Consider the following 24,247-nt stretch of genomic DNA (forward strand, 5'->3'; position numbering starts at 1 on the left):
TGAATGAGGGTTTGATATACTCATTTGTATCTGAGAATTGTAAACAGTTTACTCCAGGGCTTTTTCTATAGTACCCACGGGTCCGGGTCCGACTATCGGACCCATTCCCAAAGCAAAATATAAGATATTTTTCCCAATCTTCAGAAAAAAATCCCAATAAAAAAAAATAAAAAAAAATAAAAATATTTTTTTTCAGAAATTCTTTTTACCTGTACTGGTTCATTTTCAACATCCTAATAAATTATGTGATGTGAAGTTTTTTTAGTAATTGAACTCAGAAATCATTGTTTTCATCACATTCAGAGATATGAAATATTATCTGTCATGATTCCCAAGGATTGATATTTCAGCCATTGTGGGTCTTTTAAAGGGAAAATAAACTAATATTAAATCATTTCCTAATTCACAGGAGACTAGACAGCTATTTCTTTTCACTGTAAAATTTCAAAATTTCCGCATTTTCACGACACAAAATTTCCCAAAATGTCTAGGGACTTTTTCCCAAAATGGTCAGAAAAAGCCCTGTACTCTTGCCACTGAATTTAGTTTACTGTGCTTGGTATTACTAATTCCTCAAATGAATATTTTTTTAGATGTTTTCATTGTTCTGACAATGAGATACAATCAATGAGATATATGACACAGAACTGATCATTTGTTTCTTCCTCTTCCTTGATATTTACATGTAAGAATTAGGGTACATTTTGCAAGTGTGTTGTATGATTAATTACCCATAACAAGCATTTTGGATAACCCAACAGAACAAGCAATGATACATTAGAATACTGTTAGATGTGTTTAATATCGGCACTTTGATCTCAGTTGTCACCTTGAAGGGGGTATTCTCATAGTATTAGAATTCATTGTTATCGGTAGTATGCATAATTATAGTTTAGTCAGATTATGTTCAAACTTTGTCAGAATGAACTCCTTGATGAAATATTGACATCTTGTAAAAGTGGGTCAATTATAGGGTCAATCATAATAGGTCAAATCTTAGAAAAATCTTTGGAACACACTAAAGGCATTATGTTTGATCCAATATTTATGAAACTTAATCTGAATGTTTTCCTTGATGAATTCTTGGACATGTTAAAAACTGGGTCAGTCAGCACTAAAGAGAATTAACATGGTATTTACATGGAGATATTCCAAAGTCACTGTTATATGTATGGGAGTTAAACCATACAAACATACATGCATATCTTGAGTTATTAAATTTTTTGTGCTATTACGTTCATTTTCTATGGCATACATGGTCAGAAAAAAGCTAAGTTCATTACTTTTAAGCAACCTTTTAATTTACAAGACATAAATTATATATTCATTATTTATTTTTATGAAAGCATTTCCAGCTCTTTACTTGTATTCAAGTGTCATTAAGATCTTTTTTAAGGAATATTATCATTTTGCTTCAATAGAAGTATGAGCAGATGGGTTTATTGATTATGAATAGTTCATATAAAATTAATGTCTACGCCTTTTTCTGGTTCTCTTTACCCAGTGATGTACATGTTATATTTTACTTACCAAACATTGTGTAGCATGCATGTTGTGCGTTGTGGATTATGTTATCTTGGTTGTTATTTGTTCTGGAACTCATATAATGATGGGGACCCCTAAGATTTGAAATGACATGTTCAGTAATACTGGTAAGACATGGATGTATCTCATATTTTTCTTGACATTAACACCTATTTTTACAGCTTAATGTTACTTCCTATAAACTACTGGCCCCAATTTCTCGAAACTTCTGAAGTCCCTTATATCAGGTTTAAGCTAAACTCACTATTTTTGTGTTTCAATTATTTGCATTATATTCACCTTTACGAGTTTTTTATACTTAAGATAGTAATTATCTGTATGGTTAATATTCACAATAAACCACTTTTTCTTTATCAAAAGTCAATATAAGTATGTATTTTGGCTAATTGAAATAAGCATCTTATTAAGCCGGTTAAGCTTAAGAAGTTTCGAGAAATTGGGACCTCAGGTTGATTTATAGGTATTTATCAGTGGAATTAAACATGAAGTTTGTCTTTTATGAAACAACAAATATATCAATTTAAATATCTTTACTACTAAGCTAGATTAGACAGATGACCGGGTTTTCTTCTGTTAATGATTTCAGAAGCTTATCTGATTATTGAAGAAAAAGGTATAATCTTAGCCTTGATGTTGATGTTGTTGGCAGTGTTGTTTTCATTGGCGTGTCAGATAACTTCCACTTTGGCCATAACCCTAAAAACATTAAAGTTATTCAAATGAAGCTTGGTCCACATGTTGCCAGTGGCAGTATGCACATGTATATCATGACCCATAACTCTAGCTTTGTCCGACTGAAAAGACGGGTGTAAGTGTTGACTCAGCAGCACTCTTGTTTTTAAAGTCTGTTTTAAGTTACTGCATGTACATTTAATTTATGTGTTTTTAGTTACTACATGTACATTATGGATATATTAAAAATTGATATGCGTTATGGGTCACGATCTATTTTTGGAATATTAAGAAACAGTATTCTATATTGTCTGTCATTCTTTTGAAGCTTCAGTAGCTCCAGCTCCACCCCAGGGTGGCCTGTACCCTGCAATGGACCCTAGATCTCAGGCCCCACCCCAGGGTGGCATGTACCCTGCAATGGACTCGGGATATCAGCCTCCGCCCCCCACACAGGCACCCATTGGCTTTGAGATGTCCAGTAAGTACCATGATTTACCCCATTGTAACCTCCCTGTTGTACCAGAGGTTTCAAAAAGTAATAAGTTCTTACCTACATCTTTGAATATTGTTGAAAGTGACTCTTTCTTAAAATGGCATTATCCATTAAACCAGAACTAATATTGATACATTTAAGTGTTTTCTTTCAGAATATTGTTGATTTGGGCCAGAGTTTACCAAATATTCCAACAAACATTGTCAGCATTACTTAGGAAACGTTTTGTGAACTGCAGTATTGTCCTGTGTAGTATTGTCAGCTTTGCCACTTTCAACGGTGATATTTGACCATTAATGCAAGCAGTCAATCTCTGTGTTTAATCAATTACTAACAATTTGCATTACTTGTATTCTGTCAGTCCAGATTCGCCTTGTCTCAGAAGTTACTATTTGCCAACCTATAAGTGCGTCCTTTAAAGACATATTTAGTCTTTTTCATTGTTAGGAACCCTTAAACATTTAAAAGGAATCAGTTAACTGCTAATAAAAAGAAAAGATACCAAAAAGAACAAAGATGCTCTTCAGACATTTTGCCTGTTAATCACACCTCTGTTTTTGTGCATGTTAAACATTAAGTATTATTTACATGGTAAGTATATGAAGGAGATTGTATGATTTATAGTTTAGTTTTGGTGAATACATAATTTTATTCATAATATTCTTTTAATGTTAAGCTGATACCGATGCAAGCCCAGGATAATAATTGTTAACGTGGTGAAAGTGAATGGTTCAATCTGTCTTGGTTGAATAGCTTTAAATGACATTTCATGGACCATGATTATAAGATGTTTACCATGCAAATAATGAACAATAAATTTGTAATGGTTAACTTGCTTTCATAGATGCTTAAGTGTAATGTGAAATGTGCCTCGTTAAGCATTCAACCATTTTCATTAAACAAAAAACGACAATATTTGCACACATATTTCATGTCTTGTCCAATCGTGGGCGGAAAACGCATACTTTTATTAAAACTTTCATTGAAATTTTTGGTATTATTTGAAGTAGATCCAAATTCATTGCAAATCATATTAGGAAAGAATGTACATGCTAATAGGCTCATATAAGGAGAGAGAAAATAGGGTAAAAAGAAGATATTTGGTTACATTTATATCCTTTTCACAGACTATAAAACAGTAGGGTTGGCGCTATTTTTCGTAGGAAGTGTTGGGTAACGAGTAAGGGAAATGAAAGTAATTCAATAGTACTTATCTCACATTGATATTTTAGCTGACCTGGGCATGAATTGCTAGGGGAAGCTTTTAGCTCACATTGATATTTTAGCTGACCTGGGCATGAATTGCTAGGGGGAGCTTTTAGCTCACATTGATATTTTAGATGACCTGGGCATGAATTGCTAGGGGGAGCTTTTAGCTCACATTGATATTTTAGATGACCTGGGCATGAATTGCTAGGGGAAGCTTTTAGCTCACATTGATATTTTAGCTGACCTGGGCATGAATTGCTAGGGGAAGCTTTTAGCTCACATTGATATTTTAGCTGACCTTGGCATGAATTGCTAGGGGAAGCTTTTAGCTCACATTGATATTTTAGCTGACCTTGGCATGAATTGCTAGGGGAAGCTTTTAGCTCACATTGATAGTTTAGCTGACCTGGGCATGAATTGCTAGGGGGAGCTTTTAGCTCACATTGATATTTCAGTTCACCAGTGGGCATGAATTGCTAGGGGGGGGGGGCTTTTAGCTCACATTGATATTTTAGCTGACCTGGGCATGAATTGCTAGGGGAAGCTTTTAGCTCACATTGATATTTTAGCTGACCTTGGCATGAATTGCTAGGGGAAGCTTTTAGCTCACATTGATATTTTAGATGACCTGGGCATGAATTGCTAGGGGAAGCTTTTAGCTCACATTGATATTTTAGCTGACCTGGGCATGAATTGCTAGGGGAAGCTTTTAGCTCACATTGATATTTTAGCTGACCTTGGCATGAATTACTAGGGGAAGCTTTTAGCTCACATTGATATTTTAGCTGACCTGGGCATGAATTGCTAGGGGAAGCTTTTAGCTCACATTGATATTTTAGCTGACCTGGGCATGAATTGCTAGGGGAAGCTTTTAGCTCACATTGATATTTTAGCTGACCTGGGCATGAATTGCTAGGTGCAGCTTTAAGGATCCCTCAGTGTCGGCCGTAGTGTATCATCAGTTGTGCCTCAATATTTTGCTTGAAACATCTCTAATCAAATCATAGGACTTCAAACAAACTATAAAGGGAATATTTATGGATGGTCCCCATTGACAATTGCTCATATTGTGCCTCTTGGGTCAAAACTAGCCCCACCCTGGGGTTTACTGGTTTACATAGTCTTAATAGGCAAAAAATATTGACATTAACCGTAAGGCTTAAGCTGACATACTCCGGTAAATGATATATATTTTGGTGTGTATTTAACTGAATATGAACCATAATTCCATTGCTGATGTTTGATGGGACTATTTGTATATTTCAGACATGCCCCATGACAATGGTGGTCCTACTGAGGTCGTGTCGGACAATCCCCCACCTGGGGGCGTAAAGGGGGTAAGTTTTTTTCATCTCTGTAACAGGGCAATATGTTCAGCATTATGGTCATGCTTCATTTAGAAACTTAGTTTTAACATGAAGGCCGTATGATCTAGGGATGTACGCCTTTCCTAGGTTCTGACTATTATGGCTAAGATTCTAAGTGTGACATGGCTGGGGCGTTTATTTATAATAGTTTAATAAGCTTTGTAATGACATGACATATGTTTTTCAAAATGTAAGAGCTGATAGTGGATGATAAACTTTTCTTTATGTTAAGAAGCCTTATCATTCAGTCGAGTGTGTACAAGTCATCTAGCTTTACTTGCGTTAAGAAAACCTTGGATATGTTCATAAAAAATGCAGTCTAAGTAAACATACTTAAATCTATTTCCTCACAATGCCTGAAACTATTTTAAAGTGCTTTGTCATGTCATGCAGATTTAAGTATAATTCAGCTGCTTAAGAAGTTTCTTTGCTATCAGTGTAAGTGTTCATGTAAATGGTTGTTTAATTATAAGGAGCCTGAAGAGAGAATTCCTCTGTCACCAAAGCAGGTTACATCAGATATGGTCACTTTACACATATATATGGTCATTGTATGGCAGTACCCTACCTATACCTTGTTACATTAAATGTATTTGCCCTTATAGACACACATGGTTTTAAATCTAGCCCCTTGCACGTTGTTTAAAATGTTATTTCTTCAAAAGAAATCTAGGCATTTTTAGAGTGCCACCAATTCAAATTACCCACAAAACAAGCCACAGTGAGTCGATTTGGGCATGCATTATCTATTTGGACCAATATGGTAAGGTTCAAATAAGGTAGGGACAAATATAATAGGTTTGTTTCTGGTTGCGAGGCCCTTAAAGTTGCTCTTGACCTTATAATTATAATAGTTCTATGTCTTTATAACTGTTTTTACTTTCTTTTTGATATATTTTTTTGTCCTTGAATAGCGGGAGTGCCCCCCCCCCCCCCCCCCCCCCCCAAAAAAAAAAAAAAAAAAAAAAAGCTAAATTAAACTAAACACAAACATTTCTTATTCTTCTCAGAAGCAAACCTATTGTTTTCTTAGTCTCAAAGGCTGAAATATTGTCCCATATTCTGCCTTTAAGCATCTGGCAGGAAAGTCCCAAGATATTTAGTTAATATATGCATGACATAATGGAAGAACCTGATTTTCTTGAATCTGGGATGTGTTTGATAAGAATTGACAACTGTGGTCTTGGAGAATATAGCATTCAAATGTCACAGCATAAGTTTCAAGACTAGTAGGAGAATCAGGAAGACAGGTTTTTTATAAGAGAAAATGCCAAAAAATAATGTAGGTTTTACTTATGGGAAAATTATTTTCCCAGGTATTTTAGATAAAAATCATTTTTTGTCATTTCCAATTAACATACTGCTCACTGCATAAGTGTGCAAGAATAACAAAAAGCCTTTAAATGTCTTTTGGGACTATTGAGATTCCAGTCAAGATGTTATTAAATAATGAAATCTCACTTATAACAACGTCTTTCCTGCATGGAGCATGGCTGTAATTACATTACCAGAATATTATCATTGTCAGAAAGTATGATACATAATTTTACATATTCATATTACATATGGTTTAATGCATGATTAAACAGCTTAAGCTTTTACACAAGAATAATTGTCAATGCTTATTTACTATGTTATGTAAATCCCTTTATTAAATGGATTGAATCTTTGCCCATAACCATACTAACATGCATGTTTATAATAATTGATAAGCTCAACTGTTTTTCAAAGAAAAGATGTAACAGATTGCACAAATTGCTATGTGCACCTGTCGCGGTTTGAACCCATGACCTTTCACTTTGCAGGGGGACACTACCGCGTCACTATAAAAGCTAGCTCTATCGCAAGACAGTATAAATACTGCTATATACATATCAAATACCCGGTTACACATTCCCCCTCAATTTTAAAATTTGTCCTCAAAATTTGGTTTGAACTCTGCCGCGTCACTATAAAAGCTAGCTCTATCGCAAGACAGTGTTGCTATATATACTGAATACCTGGTTAGAAAGAGTTGGGGCATTGTGATAGCCTTGGTGTGTTTGGAGGTAGTGTAGAAGCACACTTTGTTCAAGGTTGCAATAACTTAAAAAACATTCGACAGATGATCAATGGTGTTTGCTTTTTAAAGCTCGTGTTTTGTCATGCATCTCACAATTTTCTGTAATAATTAATAAGCAAATTACACTTAATGTTCAATGTTTATATTACTAGTTCAGTAATTGTATACTTGGTTGTCATGGTTACAGTATGAGAGTGAGGCCATTCTCCTTGACCCTTGTGACCCAAGTAGAGGGGTCAAGGTCAGGACAGGATCTGTGGTATGATGAAGGACACTCTTATGTGCCAGTAACAGTGTATTCATGTTGTTTTGTAAATGTACCTTAAAGCTGCACTCTCACAGATTACAATTTTTGTATTTTTTGTCTTGGAAAGAGCAATTCTTTGTGTAAACATCTGCAAACCAAAGATATAAGATTGCTGACAAAAATCAGATTGTAGATTTTTATATTTCTATTTGAAAATTAATGTTTTATCGATTGAACTGTTACTTACTGTTTAAGGAAAATGCATAACTCATCAATTTTTGTACTTAAATAAAAAAAATCTGTGATCTAATTTTTTGACAACAGTCTTATATAACTGGGTTCTATGGATTTTCACAAAAATTTGCTAGTTCCAGGATAAAAGATAAAAAAGTTGTCAAAACGCTCGATCTGTGAGAGTGCAGCTTAAAATTTATCTTTTACTTAATATTTCTGAATATTTCTGAATATTTTATTTATGTTGTAACTTTTCCAATATTTGGACACAGCAGGCATAATTTGGGATATGACAGGACACACTGTGCCAGTGACATTGTATTTATGTTGTAAAGTATTTTATGATGTCAAGTATTTTATGATTATTTTATGTTTTAATTCCATAAAAACACGGTATTTGGACAGCAGCAAATTTTGTGGCATACGGAACACAGACTTTTTGGATTATGTGTTGCATTTTTTCACAATATTCCCAAAATATTGCAGTACTAAATACTGGTCATTCATTTTGTTGCTTAAAATAATTGGGTTGGTGTTAATTGTCAATTGATCATTAGTTACTTTTGTAGTATAATGTTAAATGAGCCATCAATTACTTTAAATTATTGTTCTGTAAAACATACTACTTTTGATGTTGTCATTTTTATTTTTTCTCTGTATCATTTCCCCTCATCCCAAAATTAAAGTAATAATAAATCACTGGACAAAATACTAACGAACCTTGTTCTCATTAAACTTTTCTATATCTTGCACATGTTTTAACTTCTTTATAATATATAATAACTAATGAAATGATCATTATGTCATGATTTGTCTTGTTATCCAAAATTATCTAAAATAATCAAAACAGAATTTGGTTTATTACGAAGAGATATGTTAAGAAATTCTAAATTTCCATACTAAAAGAGACTAATAAATTCCATTTGATTTATGCGCAGAGCCCAGAGGAGGAGGAGACGATGTACTTCAAGGACAACAGGCGCCGTATCGATTATGTGTTGGCATCAGAGGTCGGGTCGAGTGCAGAGAAGGAGAACCGTGTCGCAAAGAGGAAGTACTTCATAGAGGAGATACAGAAAATGGGGCTTGAACTGGAATTTGAAGACGCAGAGGTATAGTTTAGTTAGCATTTACTGAGTATATATGTTAGTTTGATTTAGAAGAAATTTTGACAGCTTTAAAAAAAAATATGAATCAAGTCCAAGAAAGGGTTCTCTAGTTCTCTTCAACTGACCACTTCTTTTGTAAGAAGCAGAGACTTCTACACCTCTGGATCAGTCAAAGCCTCCCCATGACACAGAGGTGAAGAGATTGGTCATGTAAAAATGGTCAAAATAATATGTAGCCCAACCACACCACTCCTCCATCAGTAAAACATTTGCCAAGATTTATTTTTCTTAATTTAAGAAGGTAGGGTTTGTTAAAGCCAAATTGCTGTGTAAGAATTAGGCTTGTTGACTTATTCCCATGATTGTCATAAATGTTTAAAATCAAGATGTTCATGCATTTAGTTTGCAGAAAAAACTTGCTGCATTCTGGCAGACAACTGTCACATGTAATGATTTATAAATGAGGATATCCTTTTCATCAATGAAACCTGACATTTTCTACATTCAATATATAGAAAGGCTGCATTTTGAGAAATGGTAATTTTTGCACCCCTTTTCAAAATATTTAGAAAGGACATGGATAGAAAGTATGACTTTCAAAAAGTTTGAAAACTTAGTCTTGTATTGCCTGTATTTTTCATTTAAGTAAAAAACCTAGAAACACAATTATTTTTGAATCCTTTTCTCCATTACATAACATACTCTCCATTCATAGCAATGCATTCTGTTTAAGTCATGGTATTAAATACTGCGTCTAAATCAGGATGTTTTATGCAAAAAAATTGGGTTTTTAGTGGTATTTAGCTGGGCGTTAGATTCACATAACCAGTCGTAATTACACAAATCAATACCAGAATATTTTCCATAAATGTCAGCTCTCGCCATGGGGACACACTGAAAGTTTAGGAAAAAGCTTGCATTGAGTTGTATTCTGATTAAAGTGTCATATCGTTTTCAATGACTGCCCTTGGTAATTACCTACATTTCTTACTGAAATCATATATTGTGTCCAGGTCCGCATGCATTTGTTTGTCCATACATGTAGGTTTCATGTGATTAGTAAATCACTTGATCCTGGGTTTAATAGTTATGAATATTTGTATCAAGGTTGTTTGGTTTCATGACTGTTGCATTAAAATGCTTGCCAAAATAAAGATTAATATGTTATATTACTTACTAATACAAAATTTTAGAGACTCTAGAAAAAAATAACATCTTGTCCTGTTGATCAGAGGTGACGTGTTTAAGTTTTTTGTTATCTGGTTTGCACATATCTCATACAGCTAACTAAATCTTGGCCATGAGATAACTAAGTTGTTGGAAAGAGATAACAAATTAATTGGACATGTCACTTCTAAACCACCATGGATCTGCCATAAATGAAAACATAATATAGTTAATGGTATTGCATGCTCAGCAAAGAGGTTTGATTCAACTCAAGTCGACTTTTACAGATTACAAGGCACCAGCCAAGTAAAATCAAAACCTGCAGAAATCCACATTAGTCAAAAACAACCACCTTGGTTAAAAAAAAAAAAATTAAAATGTGAAACTAGATGGATTCCTTGTCAAGAAGCGATTATCGCCTACGGAGGGTCTTTCCGTATGACAAGCGGCCTCGTTCTGAGATTGACCTCTAAATTAACTAAATATAACTATGGAAAACCCAAACCAACTCGGGAACTAGTAAAATATTAAAACAAAAACATATCTGGATTTGACTCATCTTTTGTTCAAAAATGGAGGAAATATATTCTTAATCGCTATACATTTCCATTTCAAAGCACGAACATTGTATCGAAACATGGAAAACAGGTTAAGCACATATATTGTTGTAGACAAATGTTTTTATTCTCTTTGTTGAGAATAAGTATTATTACTCTTTTTTTTTTTTTTTTTGGAATATTCCAATACCGATTTTGACATTCGAATACCAAACGTTTGATCGAATATTTGTTTGCATCCCTAATTAAAAGGCAGACCTACATTGTAGTTAGTTTGGATTCCGTGGGCATTTCCCCGATCTCTTGACCATCAATCCAGGTCAAAAATTTTGGTCCTTACACATGTATTGATGTACATAAGTCATGTATAATATTGATTTATCTATAACATTTCACCTTCGCCTTCCTATCAAATCCCATTGTTAAATTGTAAATACTTGGGTTTTTTTCCAGAACTCAAAGAGTGGAAAGGTTGCGTTTATCAAGTGCCACGCCCCCTGGGACGTGCTTGCCAAGGGCGCTGAACTCATGAACATGAAGATGCCGTTGGCGGTAGGTGTATACAATTTCCTCCTATCAAAACACTTTTCCATTGGTTAAGAAAATGGGTCGCGTGCTAAGACTTTTTGGTTCATTCCTTCTTAAGGCAATAATATGTCACCCATACTAACACTTTACATGTATGTTGTTTCAATTCCTACTCTTACACAGACTGAGTCAGTCAGTCCTTACGAGTTTGTTTACCCCCCAATAAACAAAATATGAAAGGGGTATATTTGAGAAACCCTGTGGTCGCAATTTAGTTCAAGAACACCGTTAATCCGAAATCGTAGGGACTCAAAAATTCATTTCGGAGTGGCGATATCTGGGATTAACAATTTTCAGAAAATGACAGCATTTGCGAATTATAGATGACGTGAAATACTAAGTTGTGAAGATTGCAATGTCTTTTACACTCTACCAATACGATAAATAAGGTTCGAGTGATCTTTCGTATAGAAAAATATCTGTTGAATTATTGTTTAATAATTGACAAATAATTTGTTATTATAATTTTTTATTTAAACAGCATAAAACATTTATAACAAAATGACAGGACATGTATGCATTTTGAACACACGGGTTGTTCGGAAGCTGGTCGAGTGAGCAATGCGGCAATGGAATATGATGAGATAGACATTTTGAAATGATATTCAGGTTGTGTAAACCAGCAATTATATACACACTGCATCACCCAAACGAATCGCTCATTTTCTGACATAGATGTTTGTAACATATGCGTGCTCAATGGCATTCTTTAACAAGGGCTAATTGTACTTCATTGTCACCTCAAGCCATTGCCCGAGTGCATTCACAGTATGGTGTGAAACACAATGACACAATCAAGTTTGAAATAAGAATTGATAAATTGGTGTGAAATACCAAATTGGGACCATAATTTTTACTTCGGAATAGCATTTATTTCAGACTATTGATTTCAGATTAAAGATTAAAACTTTACTTAAACAAAGAAGGAGTAATATCAGGACAAAAAAATAATTTTGAAATAGCGATAATTTTTGATAAACGGTGTTCGGAATAGCGGTGTTCAACTGTATATTGGAGTCACCCTGCAGTTGCAGTATTCCATGTCCAGACCATAACTTGTAAATGACTTGATGAAATTTGATTAAACATCATACTATGGTAAAGCAGCATAAGTTGAAAACTATTGGAATTTTTTTTATGTTACTTCATACTTTTCCCTGCCGTTTTCATTGTTTTATTGTTTTCTGTTATGAGTCTCAACTGTGCAATTATTAAAATTAAGTACACTCTAGTGGTTAAGCGTCCGCCTGCGGAGCGGGAGGTCATGGGGTCCATCCCTGGCCGCATCATACCAAAAGACGTTAAAAGTTGGACTTAGTAGCTCCCTTGCCTGGCGCCTGGTGTACTCAGTACTGGTTTAACCCAGGAAAGTTGTACCCCTTGTATCGGTGCTTAACATCGAGCACGTAAAAGAACCAAGGAGTCTCTTCGAAAAAGAGCTAGGGTATAGCACCTGGACTTCCTTGTATCCCACCACTGTCTCTTTAGCGAGCTGTCCCTTCAGCAAAAATCAAAGGACCCGGTTGGAAATAAGTGCTTGCACTTTCACAGGTTATCCTTGACCGCAAGATCTAAAAAAATACATACATACATGCTTGTTCTTTTCACAGCCAAACGACATGAACTTGGAACACAAGGGTGTATTTGACTGTATCCCCACACCATTTGACCTAGATAAGGATCTGATAGAAGAAGATGATAACTACTTTACAGCACCTTTTAACAGGCGCCGAATGGAACAGTATGTATAATGTTTTTCTCAAATTGCCTGACCTTCACTTACCTGAAAATATGTTTTTGTTTAAAATGAAATTAATTTTCCTGTTGTTTAAATGTTTAATTTGAGGCCAAAAAAGAAACTTTAACATAATTTTGGTTTGAACAATTATTTTCTTTATTTATTAAGCTTAAATGACAGGTAACGGAATCAGAAAATAAATAACCTTAAAGAGCTTTTAATTTGGCTAAAATAAAAAGAAGCTACAATTGTTGCAAAATGCTTGTATTTGTGATATTTTGGTACATTCATTCCATTCATCAGAATGTTTTACAGTCATAGTATTTTATGTTGTTGTGTGGTTTGGATTGAATTCTTGTTAAATGCAAGTTCCCATGATTTTTTTCAAACCAATCACCTGGTCATAAATTGATGCTACCTTCGCTGTGATTGGCTGAACAGGGGGCAGTAAGAAGCTTTTTCATTGGATGTTGCATTGTGCTATTTTTAACAGCCAGTCAATAACAGTTATTAATAGTTTGAAATAGTTCTGTTCAACTATCTGACATGGCGTGGGATTGTGGTTCCAAAAATAAAGCATTAACCTATGACCTTTTCTGTAAATATTTAGTTTAGTGTCAGTGATTTCATTCATTTTGATTATAAGCAAATTGTTTGCACGTTGAATGCAGCTTGTCTGGTTATGGAAAATGTTACATGTATCTTTAAGTATTCTAAAGAAAGTTGGCTAGAAATGATTCTTTAACTAATAGAAAAATTCCTCAGCAAATTAAGTGTTCTTGGGAGTGGGGGATTTGGTTTTAAAAAGCTAGTGGCATACAGACCATGATTCTGTACTCTTATAGAAAAATGACTGCGTGAATCGTACAGGAACGTTAGTTTCAACATTCAACATATTGATTTAATTGTCTTTTCTTCATTATTGTAAGAAAAAACCCATCTCCTTCTAAATTCCTTAATTTCAGATTTCTATGTGGTTATGATCAAAATGGAAGGTTCAGTCATCTTTGTTTTTGTTGATTTTGATGTTTTTTACAACAGTTATAATACCAGTTCTCTTTGGGGAATGGGGGCAAGGGTTTGTATGAATATTAACCTTAAATTATTTCCAGCCGATAGAAATCAGCTGATATGTAATGCTTGCTGGTGCAAGTTAAATTAAGACATGGACACTTTTGTATCAAAGTCAGTAAAGAAACAGTTAAAAAAAATCAAAATGTGTTTTTTGTGTGTGTTTTTTATATTTTTTGTTTCAATTTCAAAGAATTCAAGGAGCATTTTACTTTTATTATTATAAAGTCGGTTTCACGGAATGACTTGAAGAAATAAAGCACATGTGAAGTCTTACGAATTTATGCCTTTTAAAACTCTCCTTACATTAAAAAGAAAATTGGTATATAGAAGTAGCTTTCCAAAATATGTATGTTAACCCTTAAGCTGCTGATGGCGATTTTAAAGGCTTTGCAAACAGCTTGGAACCAGACCAGACGTCGAGTAACTCTGCGCCTGGTCAGGTTCCAAGCTGTTTGCCACTCAAGTCAATATATCCCCAAAGTTTTAAGTAAATTGAAAGAAATTTAGAATAAACCAGACAACATTTTTGAGCAGATGACAATTTACCCAGCATGCAAAGGGTTAAGCATTAATACATTATAAAATATTGTTGATTTATGTCTAGTAAGATTAATGCTTATATTACCGTAATCTTCATGCTTAGTTCATGACCCAGTGTACTACATAATGTGTTCTATTAATTTGTTCATAAATTATATTGCATGGGCTGGTGACCTTAAAATTAGATCGATTCATTGTCATTTAACTTTATTTGCTACAATTCTTTAGCCATAACTTGTAGATATTGTGTTTTTCAAGAAGCAAGGCTAGAGTTGAATGATATCATTTTATTAGTATACCAGCTAATAATCTTTATGCAGCATTTCCAAGCCATTTAGAAAGATGAAATGGCAGTTTAAATATTGGTTGTTTTGTGACAGGCTTTTCCAGGAAAAAGACGCACGTCACAACTGGTAAATTCAAACATTCATTTTCCCAAATGGCCAAATACAAACACTCGTAAAAGAGGTGTATTGTAAGCTAATATTCACATTTTATGTTGCATATGAATTTTCTTTGTCATGTCTAACCCCCACAAACTAAAACATAACATGTCTTTTCTTGAATTAATAATCATTATAATGCTTCATGATTTTGAAACTTGTTTTTCTATTGAGTAAAAAGTATTGCCATATCTATTGCCTCTACTTCCGTGACCAGGTGTAAAATAGATATGATGTTTATGATAAATATTGAGTTCAAATTGAATAATATCATGTGCATTGCTATAAAGTACAGTAAAACTGCGATCGCCTGAAGACGCCGGGGACCGAGCCAAAACCTTGAGGGAACCAATGTTTCAAACTACCCGAATTTCAATTGTCCAGTCTGTTATGACTGTTATGAAATATCTTTCAGTGTATTTTAAGTTTGAAGTCGTCAACTGTTTACTAAGACACCAATTATGTGTTTTGTTGTGAAAATCGCTCATATTTTGAAAGGCTGTCGTTACTAATGTAAAATGTAAAAGAAATATCAATAAATGAATGAAATCAATGTTTATTTTTAAGAAATTGCCATAATGCAAAGCAAAGTGACAAGAAGGAATTCTATTTAGAGATTCTGATGTTGGATCGACATGGTAGTCTTTATTTATATATTTATTACTCATTTACATTTCACACAATAAATTTCTCGTCATTAACTTCTCATAATTATCTTCTCAAATGCCCTTATCAACTACTATCGGTCACGTGTAGACAGTGATAAACGTTTTTTCACACCTAATCCAGTTGCCTTTCAACTTTTTGTTGATTCATGAACACGTGTTCGGGGAAAAAAGTGTGAAATAATGACCTCCAGGGAGCCATAAGGTTTTGTGCATGATTTGTGTACTTGGGACTGACTATATTGGTCGACTCCTCGACATATTTCAAACCGCTTGTTCGAATGATCGCAGTTTTACTGTAGTTGATCAACCCTCCAAATAATTGTTAGTAAAAAGTATAGAAACACTTTCTTACATGTAAGAACCATTTTCATTGGTTGGTTCTTCAGTATTTAGGTCATACAAGATTATGTTTTTACTGTTAACATTTTCATAAATTTTATTTCATGAACACGCATTTTATCGTAACGTTTTCAGCAGTTAGTGTCATGTTTTAAAACTGAAACATTTATATATGATCTTGCATTAATTGCCATTTGATACAAACAATTATGAAATGAGTCAGGAAAGCTGAAGCCTTTGGCAAGCTTTTTAACATTTCTGTAACAACATTAATAAAATTTTGTATAAAATGGTAACTGAAGTAAGATTTTTTTTTACAAATGACACAATCGTACAAAGGCTTATGCTCATTTTTGAGCAAAATATTTATGCTTAACAAGAGCAAAGTGTCAACAAAATCAAGCTAGTTTACACTAGTGTTGTATAAGAAAATAAGCAGTGGTAATATATGTATTACACTTGAAACAGGGAACATCATGTGATAAAATACACTTATATTAAAGATTTATTAGTATGTTTGATGAAGCGTGCAGGGCATAATGGAATGCAGTGTCATCATGATAGAAATTCAGCTTTGTGTGTACAGGCATATTTAATTATAAATTAAATGCATGACTGTAGTTGAAAATGTATAGTGGATGTTTTGTTAAAATTAAATCATCGTTAGCTTCCATAAGATGGTTGTGAAAAGTAATAAAAACTTTCAATCATATAACTTTTATTTATGCCTTGGAATATTTTTGAAGTTTCTTTTTATTTTGTGCATTGAATAGTCACATAATCCCATTGAAACCTTCATTATTTTTTAGAATGTTTTTATACATGTATTGTTGAGCATAAGAACATTTTTTGTTAAAAGAGTTACTAGTATATATCATCTAGCTTTTTTCCCTACATCTTTCATATAATCTGTACAACATAACTTACCATCATAATTATAAGCTTTGCAATACAATTATATCATTTGTTTTAAGTTTGGCTTGTTGCCTTGAAATGCAAATGTTGTCAAATTGAGTAAATATTACCACACACATGAATGTTCCTCCCTTTAGGTTTGTGATCAAAGACAGGGACTCATTCTTCACAAACGCCCAGCGAAGCAGGATCGTGTACGCAATTCTCGCTCGCGCCTTCTATGAGGACGAGGATCCTAACAATCCTGGCAAACGACGCTTCGGTAAATAAAACATACTACACAAACATCATTTGCATAGCTAGGGTAAAGGTGATGAGTGGGCTAGTCGTGCTTAGGTGGTCTTGGGCGTGCTTACCTGCAAAATAAAACATTCAACAAAACACATATCTAACTACATTAAGGGTCAACTTGATGTGCAAAATGTGGCTACATTGTACTTACTTTTACCAGAGTTACAAAACATATACATTGACTTTATTAGTTTTGAACTGCTGTATTCAAGTTGGCATCTGTTTTAAAATTGTCATAATACAAAAATGGTATTCCACTGGTACAGTTACATTGTAGACTGTTGCTGTTTTATAACAATGGGCCAATTATTTGAACTTTGTTCAAGTAAGCAAAGGTGTCAACTGGATCTTTAGTGTGATCTGTGGTACTTTTCACAAATATTGAGACAATTCATTCAGCTATGCTTGTTTTACTTAGATATATCATCGCATACTAACTAAAACAGTCAACAGTAAAAGTTACCATTTACTATGATGTTACTAACTAAAACTGTAGTTCACAATGTATTCCTCATATGTTCCAGGAATCAAGAAACTGCTCGCCAATGGCACCTTTAATGCTGCCTACCCGCTCCATGAGGTAAGTGTCCAACACAGCCAGTAAAACAACCAAATTCGTTGTCTAAAATCATTGCAAAATAACTAACCTACAGCTCATTATGGAATCAAGTCTTTGATTGAAGAGACAGAACAGGAGGTCAAACTTTGTAACCTTAGTAAGGTAACTACTAAATGGCTGTCAAACTTGTTTATTGAAAATTTAGAATTAGCATAACAGAACTAGAAGAAATTTACAACCCATTTAGCAAGATTAACTTTAAAGCTGCACTCTCACAGATATATCATTTTTACAACTTTTTTTTTATTTTTTGTCTTGGAAAGTGCAAATTTTTGTGTGAATATCTGCAAGCAAATGATATAAGATTGCTGACAAAAAATCAGATCGTAGATTTTCATATTTCCGTTCGAAAATTAATGTTTTATGGCTTAAACCGTTACAAACTGTTTAAGAAAAATGCATAAAACATACATATTTAAACTTAAATATAAAAATCGGCGATCTAAAGTGTTGTCAGCAATTTTATATAACTTGTTTTCATGGAATTCGCAAAAATTAGCTCGTTCCCAGACAAAAAATAAAAAAGTTTTCAAAACGTTCAATCTGTGAGAGTGCAGCTTTAAACTTATTGATTCTTATTGATCAAGTAAAGCAGCAGTTTTGTTATTTCAAATCATCATTTTTAGGAATGAAGTAAAATTAAATTTAAATAATAATTCTGGATTTGTTTACTTTTTCAGGGCAAATATCTCAGCGAGCATTCGATCCTTACGAGGGGAAAACAGAACAACAGACATGTATGTATTCTCCTTTCTATGAAATGTTCACTAAATATATATGTACATGTAGTTCTGCAAGTCAAGTTTGATATTTGCAGTTTGATGGTAAAAAAGAGACAGCTACAAAAGTCATGGATGAATATTGTTTGAATATGTTTATATACCATGTTCCTTTTAATGTTCAATGAAGACTTGGCTATCTAGGATCATGGACAAGTTTTCTTTTACCGTGTCCCTGAAATTTTTGATAAAATGTTGACATGCTGTTTTGTTTTAAATAACTTCCACGTGGCCAAACTGGGATTATTTTAGAGAAGAATCTTTAGGATTTTTTCAAATATTTTAACTTAAGTGTACAATTTTAAATAATTGTATTTCTTGAAAAAACTAATGCTTTTAAATAGCGTTTTAAATTTTTAGGACTAAAGATTCACTATTTTTATAGCAGAATATACATTCATCATAATCCTTCCTACTAGTTCAATAAAACATTTCTGGAAATTGTTCACAAAAGGTACCAAATTAACTTAAAATGCTTCTGCATCAGTGCCCCTGTTGTTGACCTAGCATACCTGGATTCCTATCTTTATATTTCCAGTTGCTGTATGAGATCTGGGCCCGCCCTAGATGCTGGTACAAGTTCCAACCACTCGACAAAATCAGGTATAAAAATGAATACAGTACAAACACTTATAGGGCTGATTTCTTGAACAATCTGACGCCCATGTTGGCAGCTATATTGATTATTGATGAGATTAAGCTAATCCAACTAATCGTTGTTTTGGCATTTACTGCTTTATGCTCTCCTTTTGAAGATTACTTTCACTTTTGAAAAAAATGCGGTAAAAGCACTTGTAACATCTAACAAATATTATTCTCTAAAATCTGATTAAAGGAATGTTTTTCAGCAAAATTGTTCAAAGAGTAAACCTGTTATACTTAGGATTTATTGAGAAATTATCCCATGGAGATTAAGCTAATTTGAAGCACATATATGATTTAGGCTTCAACAACATAGTTATTTTATTGAATAAAGAGAAATTCTGTCAATCATGCTTTATGATTCTTTTTATTCTTTTTTTGCTCGTTTTTTTTTTTTTTTTTTTAAAGATTAAGGTATTGTCAAAGCCCTGGAGTTGTCATGTTGGCCATGACTTGGAACAGTTAAAGATATTGTAATATGAAACTTGGTACACATGTTCACAATGATAATTCACATATACAATAGCCTTTCCTATAACTCTGGCTATTATAGTTATTGAATGATGCCCCTTGGAAACTGAGAAAATTAACAATCGTTGACATTGACTTTTGGTCTGGTCTAGATGAATCTCATTGAATGATTACATTTTTCACCATATTGTTTCCTTCTTTTGTTTACAGAGAGTACTTTGGTGAGAAGATTGGTATCTACTTCACATGGCTGGGTTACTACACAATGATGCTGGTGCCTGCGGCCATTGTGGGTGTTGTTGCCTTCATATATGGCCTTGTTACTATGTGGGACGACCAAGTCACGTAGGTTTTTAAAAATATTTTGAGTTGTTATCCCTTGTTTGCAATGTTAGTCATTATGGTTGTGATATTAAGTGTATAAAAATAGTATATTGTTAAGGTCTGCAGTGCATATGATAGCTAGAAGAATTAGCAAGGTATTTAAACTTACGTATCGGTATTCTTAGTTCTGAGTTATCATACCTTTAAGTTAATCTTTCCAACGACAAAATATTGTAAGATGAAGATTAATTATTCAATTAAATAATATTATGTCTGTGTGACTAATTTTATTGAAGTTTTTAATAGCAAAAACAAATGACATTCTAAAACCTGACCAATAAAGCTCTTAGTTTCAAAAAAGATAGTATAACATACGATATGAGCAATGTTTATATGGCCCATATATCTTTGCATAAATTAACATGTGTACATGCCACCATATGGATTGTTTGTTTACATCCCCAGGAATGACCTGTGTGATGCCTCGTCAACTGGGAATCTGACCATGTGCCCCCTGTGTGACGGTCGCTGCACGTACTGGCGCCTTACTGAGAGCTGCGTCTACTCAAGGGCCACTTACCTGTTTGACAATCCTGCCACTGTGGCATTTGCCTGTTTCATGGCACTCTGGGGTAAGGTCTGGAATAGTGCAACTATCAGATATATGAACTTAACTGTCTAGTGGTTCTGTGTGATCAATATCCATATGATTTACAAAAACATTGTTCTAGAAAGTAACTTGAACTGTGTATGGCTGCGAAACAATAAAGTTTCAATGCAAGCTTGTCATTATTGACTGAAACAAATTACAGGGTATATAAAATTATATTGCCAATATCACATGTACATATTGAAATGAAAAGCAGCAGGTACAATGTATTTAAATTTCTTTATATTAACTTAATTACAAGTATAAGCAACAACCTTTTGTGTGTATACAGCCTCATTTTTCCACGAGTTCTGGAAGAGAAAGCAGGCTGAACTAGAGTATGAATGGGATGTTGCAGACTTTGAAGAGGAGGAGGTAATTCAACTAGTTGTAGTTCTTTCCCCTAATTTTATTGATAGAAAAATCAAGGAGTAGCTCTCCCTTTGACAATAGTAATTTTTTTTTCCAAATATAGCGATTCCGATGGCACTGTTTAAAAATGATGAACCTACAAATTCTTTAGTTTTGTTTTTTTCTGCTATCAGTAATTTCTATTTCTATTTTGCGCCTTTACTGCACGTACCAGACTTACTATCTAATTGCAATGGACCAAAGTGATCATGTGACATGATACTGAATACTCATTGGACTAAAGGACAATACCAATAAAAGCCACTTCTACAAACTTGTGCAGCAGTATTTTTCAGACTTGGCAAGAATTCGTTAGCTTCTAAAAAATATGTGTGCCAGTTTACAATAACACTGAAATGCATATAATTTCCAGAAATAAATCCTGAACAAACAATTCAGCTTTTAATTATTAATAAAATTAAAATTTGATAAAAGAAGTGTTGATAATGTTTAGGATTTTGAATATTGATGTTATACTTAGTGGTACTAATAGAACTTACTTCACTTTTTTCATTCTCCTGAAGGAGTAAAAAACTGAAGGTTTAGCGTTTTTAACCAGTGCCATCGATAGATTACTTCCCTTCAGTGTGCGAAATGAACAGTTGTCTGATCACCCATAGCGACAAAAAAAAAAGACCCAGGCTACCAAAATATCCGTTAAGATAGCTTGACAGGCGATGAAATTGTAGGGCTTGCTGATTTAAAAAAGTGTTGTGTCGATGTTTTCCTCGACACCATTTATTGACTTCTTGATAGTATCTCATTGATAATGGTGTTTTCTGATGCTGTGATATCCCTTGATAAGTAATACTTTACTGGTTAAAAATAATAATTATGATGGAAATCATATTTCAAACTGTCAATACTCTTTTGGATTAAACGACAAATTGAGGTTTGGATGATTTTTTGTGGTTACTGAAAAAGGTGAATAAGATCTTGGTCAAAACCTATAAATTAACAACAAAAGTAGCAGTAATATTGACCACCATTTGTTGTCTTTTATCATATTTAGTACGCCCAAAAGTCACCCGTGTCCATACATGCCATATTTTCTGGAGACCATTCAGGGGGATTTGTTCAAAAGTCTGAAAATTCAGGGGGATTTTGGTAGTATTCAGGGGGATTTTTTAGCAGATCTAATTCAGCAAAATTTCAAAGTATTTTAAGACGCAAGTACGAAAAAAAACAAATTGCCATAATTTTGAAAGGCTCCTGAGGGGATTATGTCCAGAATTTAAGGGGATTTTGGTCACATACCAGGGGATTTTCATCATTGCCATGTAGCATTACGGGCATGACACACATGCCAATTCACCTTGTTTACCCCTTTTTCCAGCACTTCATCTATATTTTTATGAGACACAACCATATTGCATAATAAAATCACTCACTTGCAAAATAGAATACTTCACAGAAAAATATGTTTCAGAGACAATTTAATGGGCTTACCTTCCTCTAAAATTGGATACAAAATCTGCTGCCTATGATCATAAATGATGACTTTCAGACTATTAGAGAGAATGGAATGAATTATCAATATTTTTCATTTCAGTTCCCAAATAGTCAGATTTGTTTGCTTCTGATAAAAAGCAAATGCATAATTTATTGTTTAAGTTCATAAACATATCTTCTTTTGGCATTGGTCAAAAAATAAAAACATCACCACCATAATAAATAAATAAAAGTCATTTCATCCGAATTGTCTACTTTCAGTTTCTCTTCTGGAAGTTCTGTTATTTTCCGATATTTGCGATGAAGGTCAATGTCATGTATGTAAACATATGTCAATGTCATGTATGTAAACATATTAGTGAGGCATAACAAAGAACAGCATTGTCTATTAGTTATAATAATCCTTTTCTTTAATGAATAATTTACTGTCACATTTTAATTATCAATCCTTTTGATGACAATGACACATGTTATGAAGAACGCTTTAATTTGTTACATCCTCTCTGATTGGATAAAAATTATAGTTTTAACCAATGAAAATCGTCCTTTTATCTGACCAGTCTAATTGACATTTCTTACGCAAATTCTGTCAGTTTCAATCAAAACAATACATGAAATGTGCCCTGCTGATTTATTAAGTGTCACCCAATAGGTGTTGTTAAAACACACCATCAGTTGATAATCCAATTAAGCTTCAAGACAGGAAGGGCATTATAACTGTAAACAGGCATATATAATTAAACCCTGTGATAAATTTGCGTAATTTTAAACACTTTAATTCCGGGGGATTTTCATCCCCCTCCGGGAGACCGGGGGATGGGTCGAAATTCCGGGGGATTTTATCCCCCTCCGGGGGATATGGCATGTATGCGTGTCCTTCTGTAAACCCTGGGCTACAGAAATCTCTAAGTCTATAGGCCAATTGGCTACCAGGATAAATGATAATTTCGCACACTGTCCCTTTATTGAAAGAAATATGACTGTTTTTTCCTTTACTGTAGATAACTTTCCTCTGTTTGTGAAAGAAAGTGAGTAGTTGTGTTCTCCCTTTACTGGTAATAACCTCCCTTTTTGAAAAATAACATCTTCAATGTGGTTACATCACTTAGATGTAAGTACCCTCCAAAAACAATGTGTTAGAAGTTTTCTCCTGCTACTAGGTTATTTAAACTATCGTGTAGTCTTTGTTGATATTCCAAGAGGTGGGATTAAATCTATTTCTGTGTGTGGGATTATTCCCCTTTATTTTTTTTCTATTCTACATTGTGTAAGAATATGGCATGATTTACATTATTTTTTTAAAAATTTGAAGCATTTTGCTGGTTGTATTTCAAACTGTAGATAAAATTTTGCACATATCATTTTTTTTAATATGATATTGCAAGTACATTATATAAATATATATATCCAAGTACTCTTTTAATCGATTGACATTTAAATATTGCTGCTGTACAAATTTTTGCTTGAAATGTGTATTGAATATGAATGTTTTCTTGTTTCTATAATTTTAGTCAACAGTAAGTAAAAGAAACCTAAGTTGATTTATATGTAACTTGATGTGAGTTTGGTTGTCCTAAATCGGAATAATGCTATGAAATTCATAACAGTGGTGGCAGGTTTTGTTTTTTGTTTAGCATGA

At 33.6% G+C, this 24,247-nt stretch overlaps 1 protein-coding gene across 4 annotated transcripts in view; it reads left to right on the forward strand.

The window, feature by feature from the left end:
• LOC128237151 (anoctamin-4-like) overlaps positions 1 to 24,247 on the forward strand; it is a 48,205-nt gene that overhangs the window by 5,718 nt on the left and 18,240 nt on the right. For 2 of the 4 annotated variants that reach the window (XM_052952419.1, XM_052952421.1), the window contains 13 exons: positions 2,546 to 2,698; positions 5,189 to 5,259; positions 5,763 to 5,798; positions 8,771 to 8,944; positions 11,119 to 11,217; positions 12,864 to 12,994; positions 17,108 to 17,232; positions 17,786 to 17,841; positions 18,561 to 18,617; positions 19,198 to 19,262; positions 19,983 to 20,117; positions 20,562 to 20,728; positions 21,038 to 21,120. In XM_052952419.1, the coding sequence (XP_052808379.1) occupies positions 2,546 to 2,698; positions 5,189 to 5,259; positions 5,763 to 5,798; positions 8,771 to 8,944; positions 11,119 to 11,217; positions 12,864 to 12,994; positions 17,108 to 17,232; positions 17,786 to 17,841; positions 18,561 to 18,617; positions 19,198 to 19,262; positions 19,983 to 20,117; positions 20,562 to 20,728; positions 21,038 to 21,120 (1,352 nt within the window). Of the gene's footprint in view, positions 1 to 1,546; positions 1,653 to 2,545; positions 2,699 to 5,188; positions 5,260 to 5,762; positions 5,799 to 8,770; positions 8,945 to 11,118; positions 11,218 to 12,863; positions 12,995 to 17,107; positions 17,233 to 17,785; positions 17,842 to 18,560; positions 18,618 to 19,197; positions 19,263 to 19,982; positions 20,118 to 20,561; positions 20,729 to 21,037; positions 21,121 to 24,247 lie in introns of those variants that run through there. The other 2 variants (XM_052952422.1, XM_052952420.1) reach the window with 2 other exon arrangements.

Source organism: Mya arenaria, chromosome 6, assembly GCF_026914265.1.
Source record: "Mya arenaria isolate MELC-2E11 chromosome 6, ASM2691426v1".
Lineage (NCBI taxonomy): Eukaryota > Metazoa > Mollusca > Bivalvia > Myida > Myidae > Mya > Mya arenaria.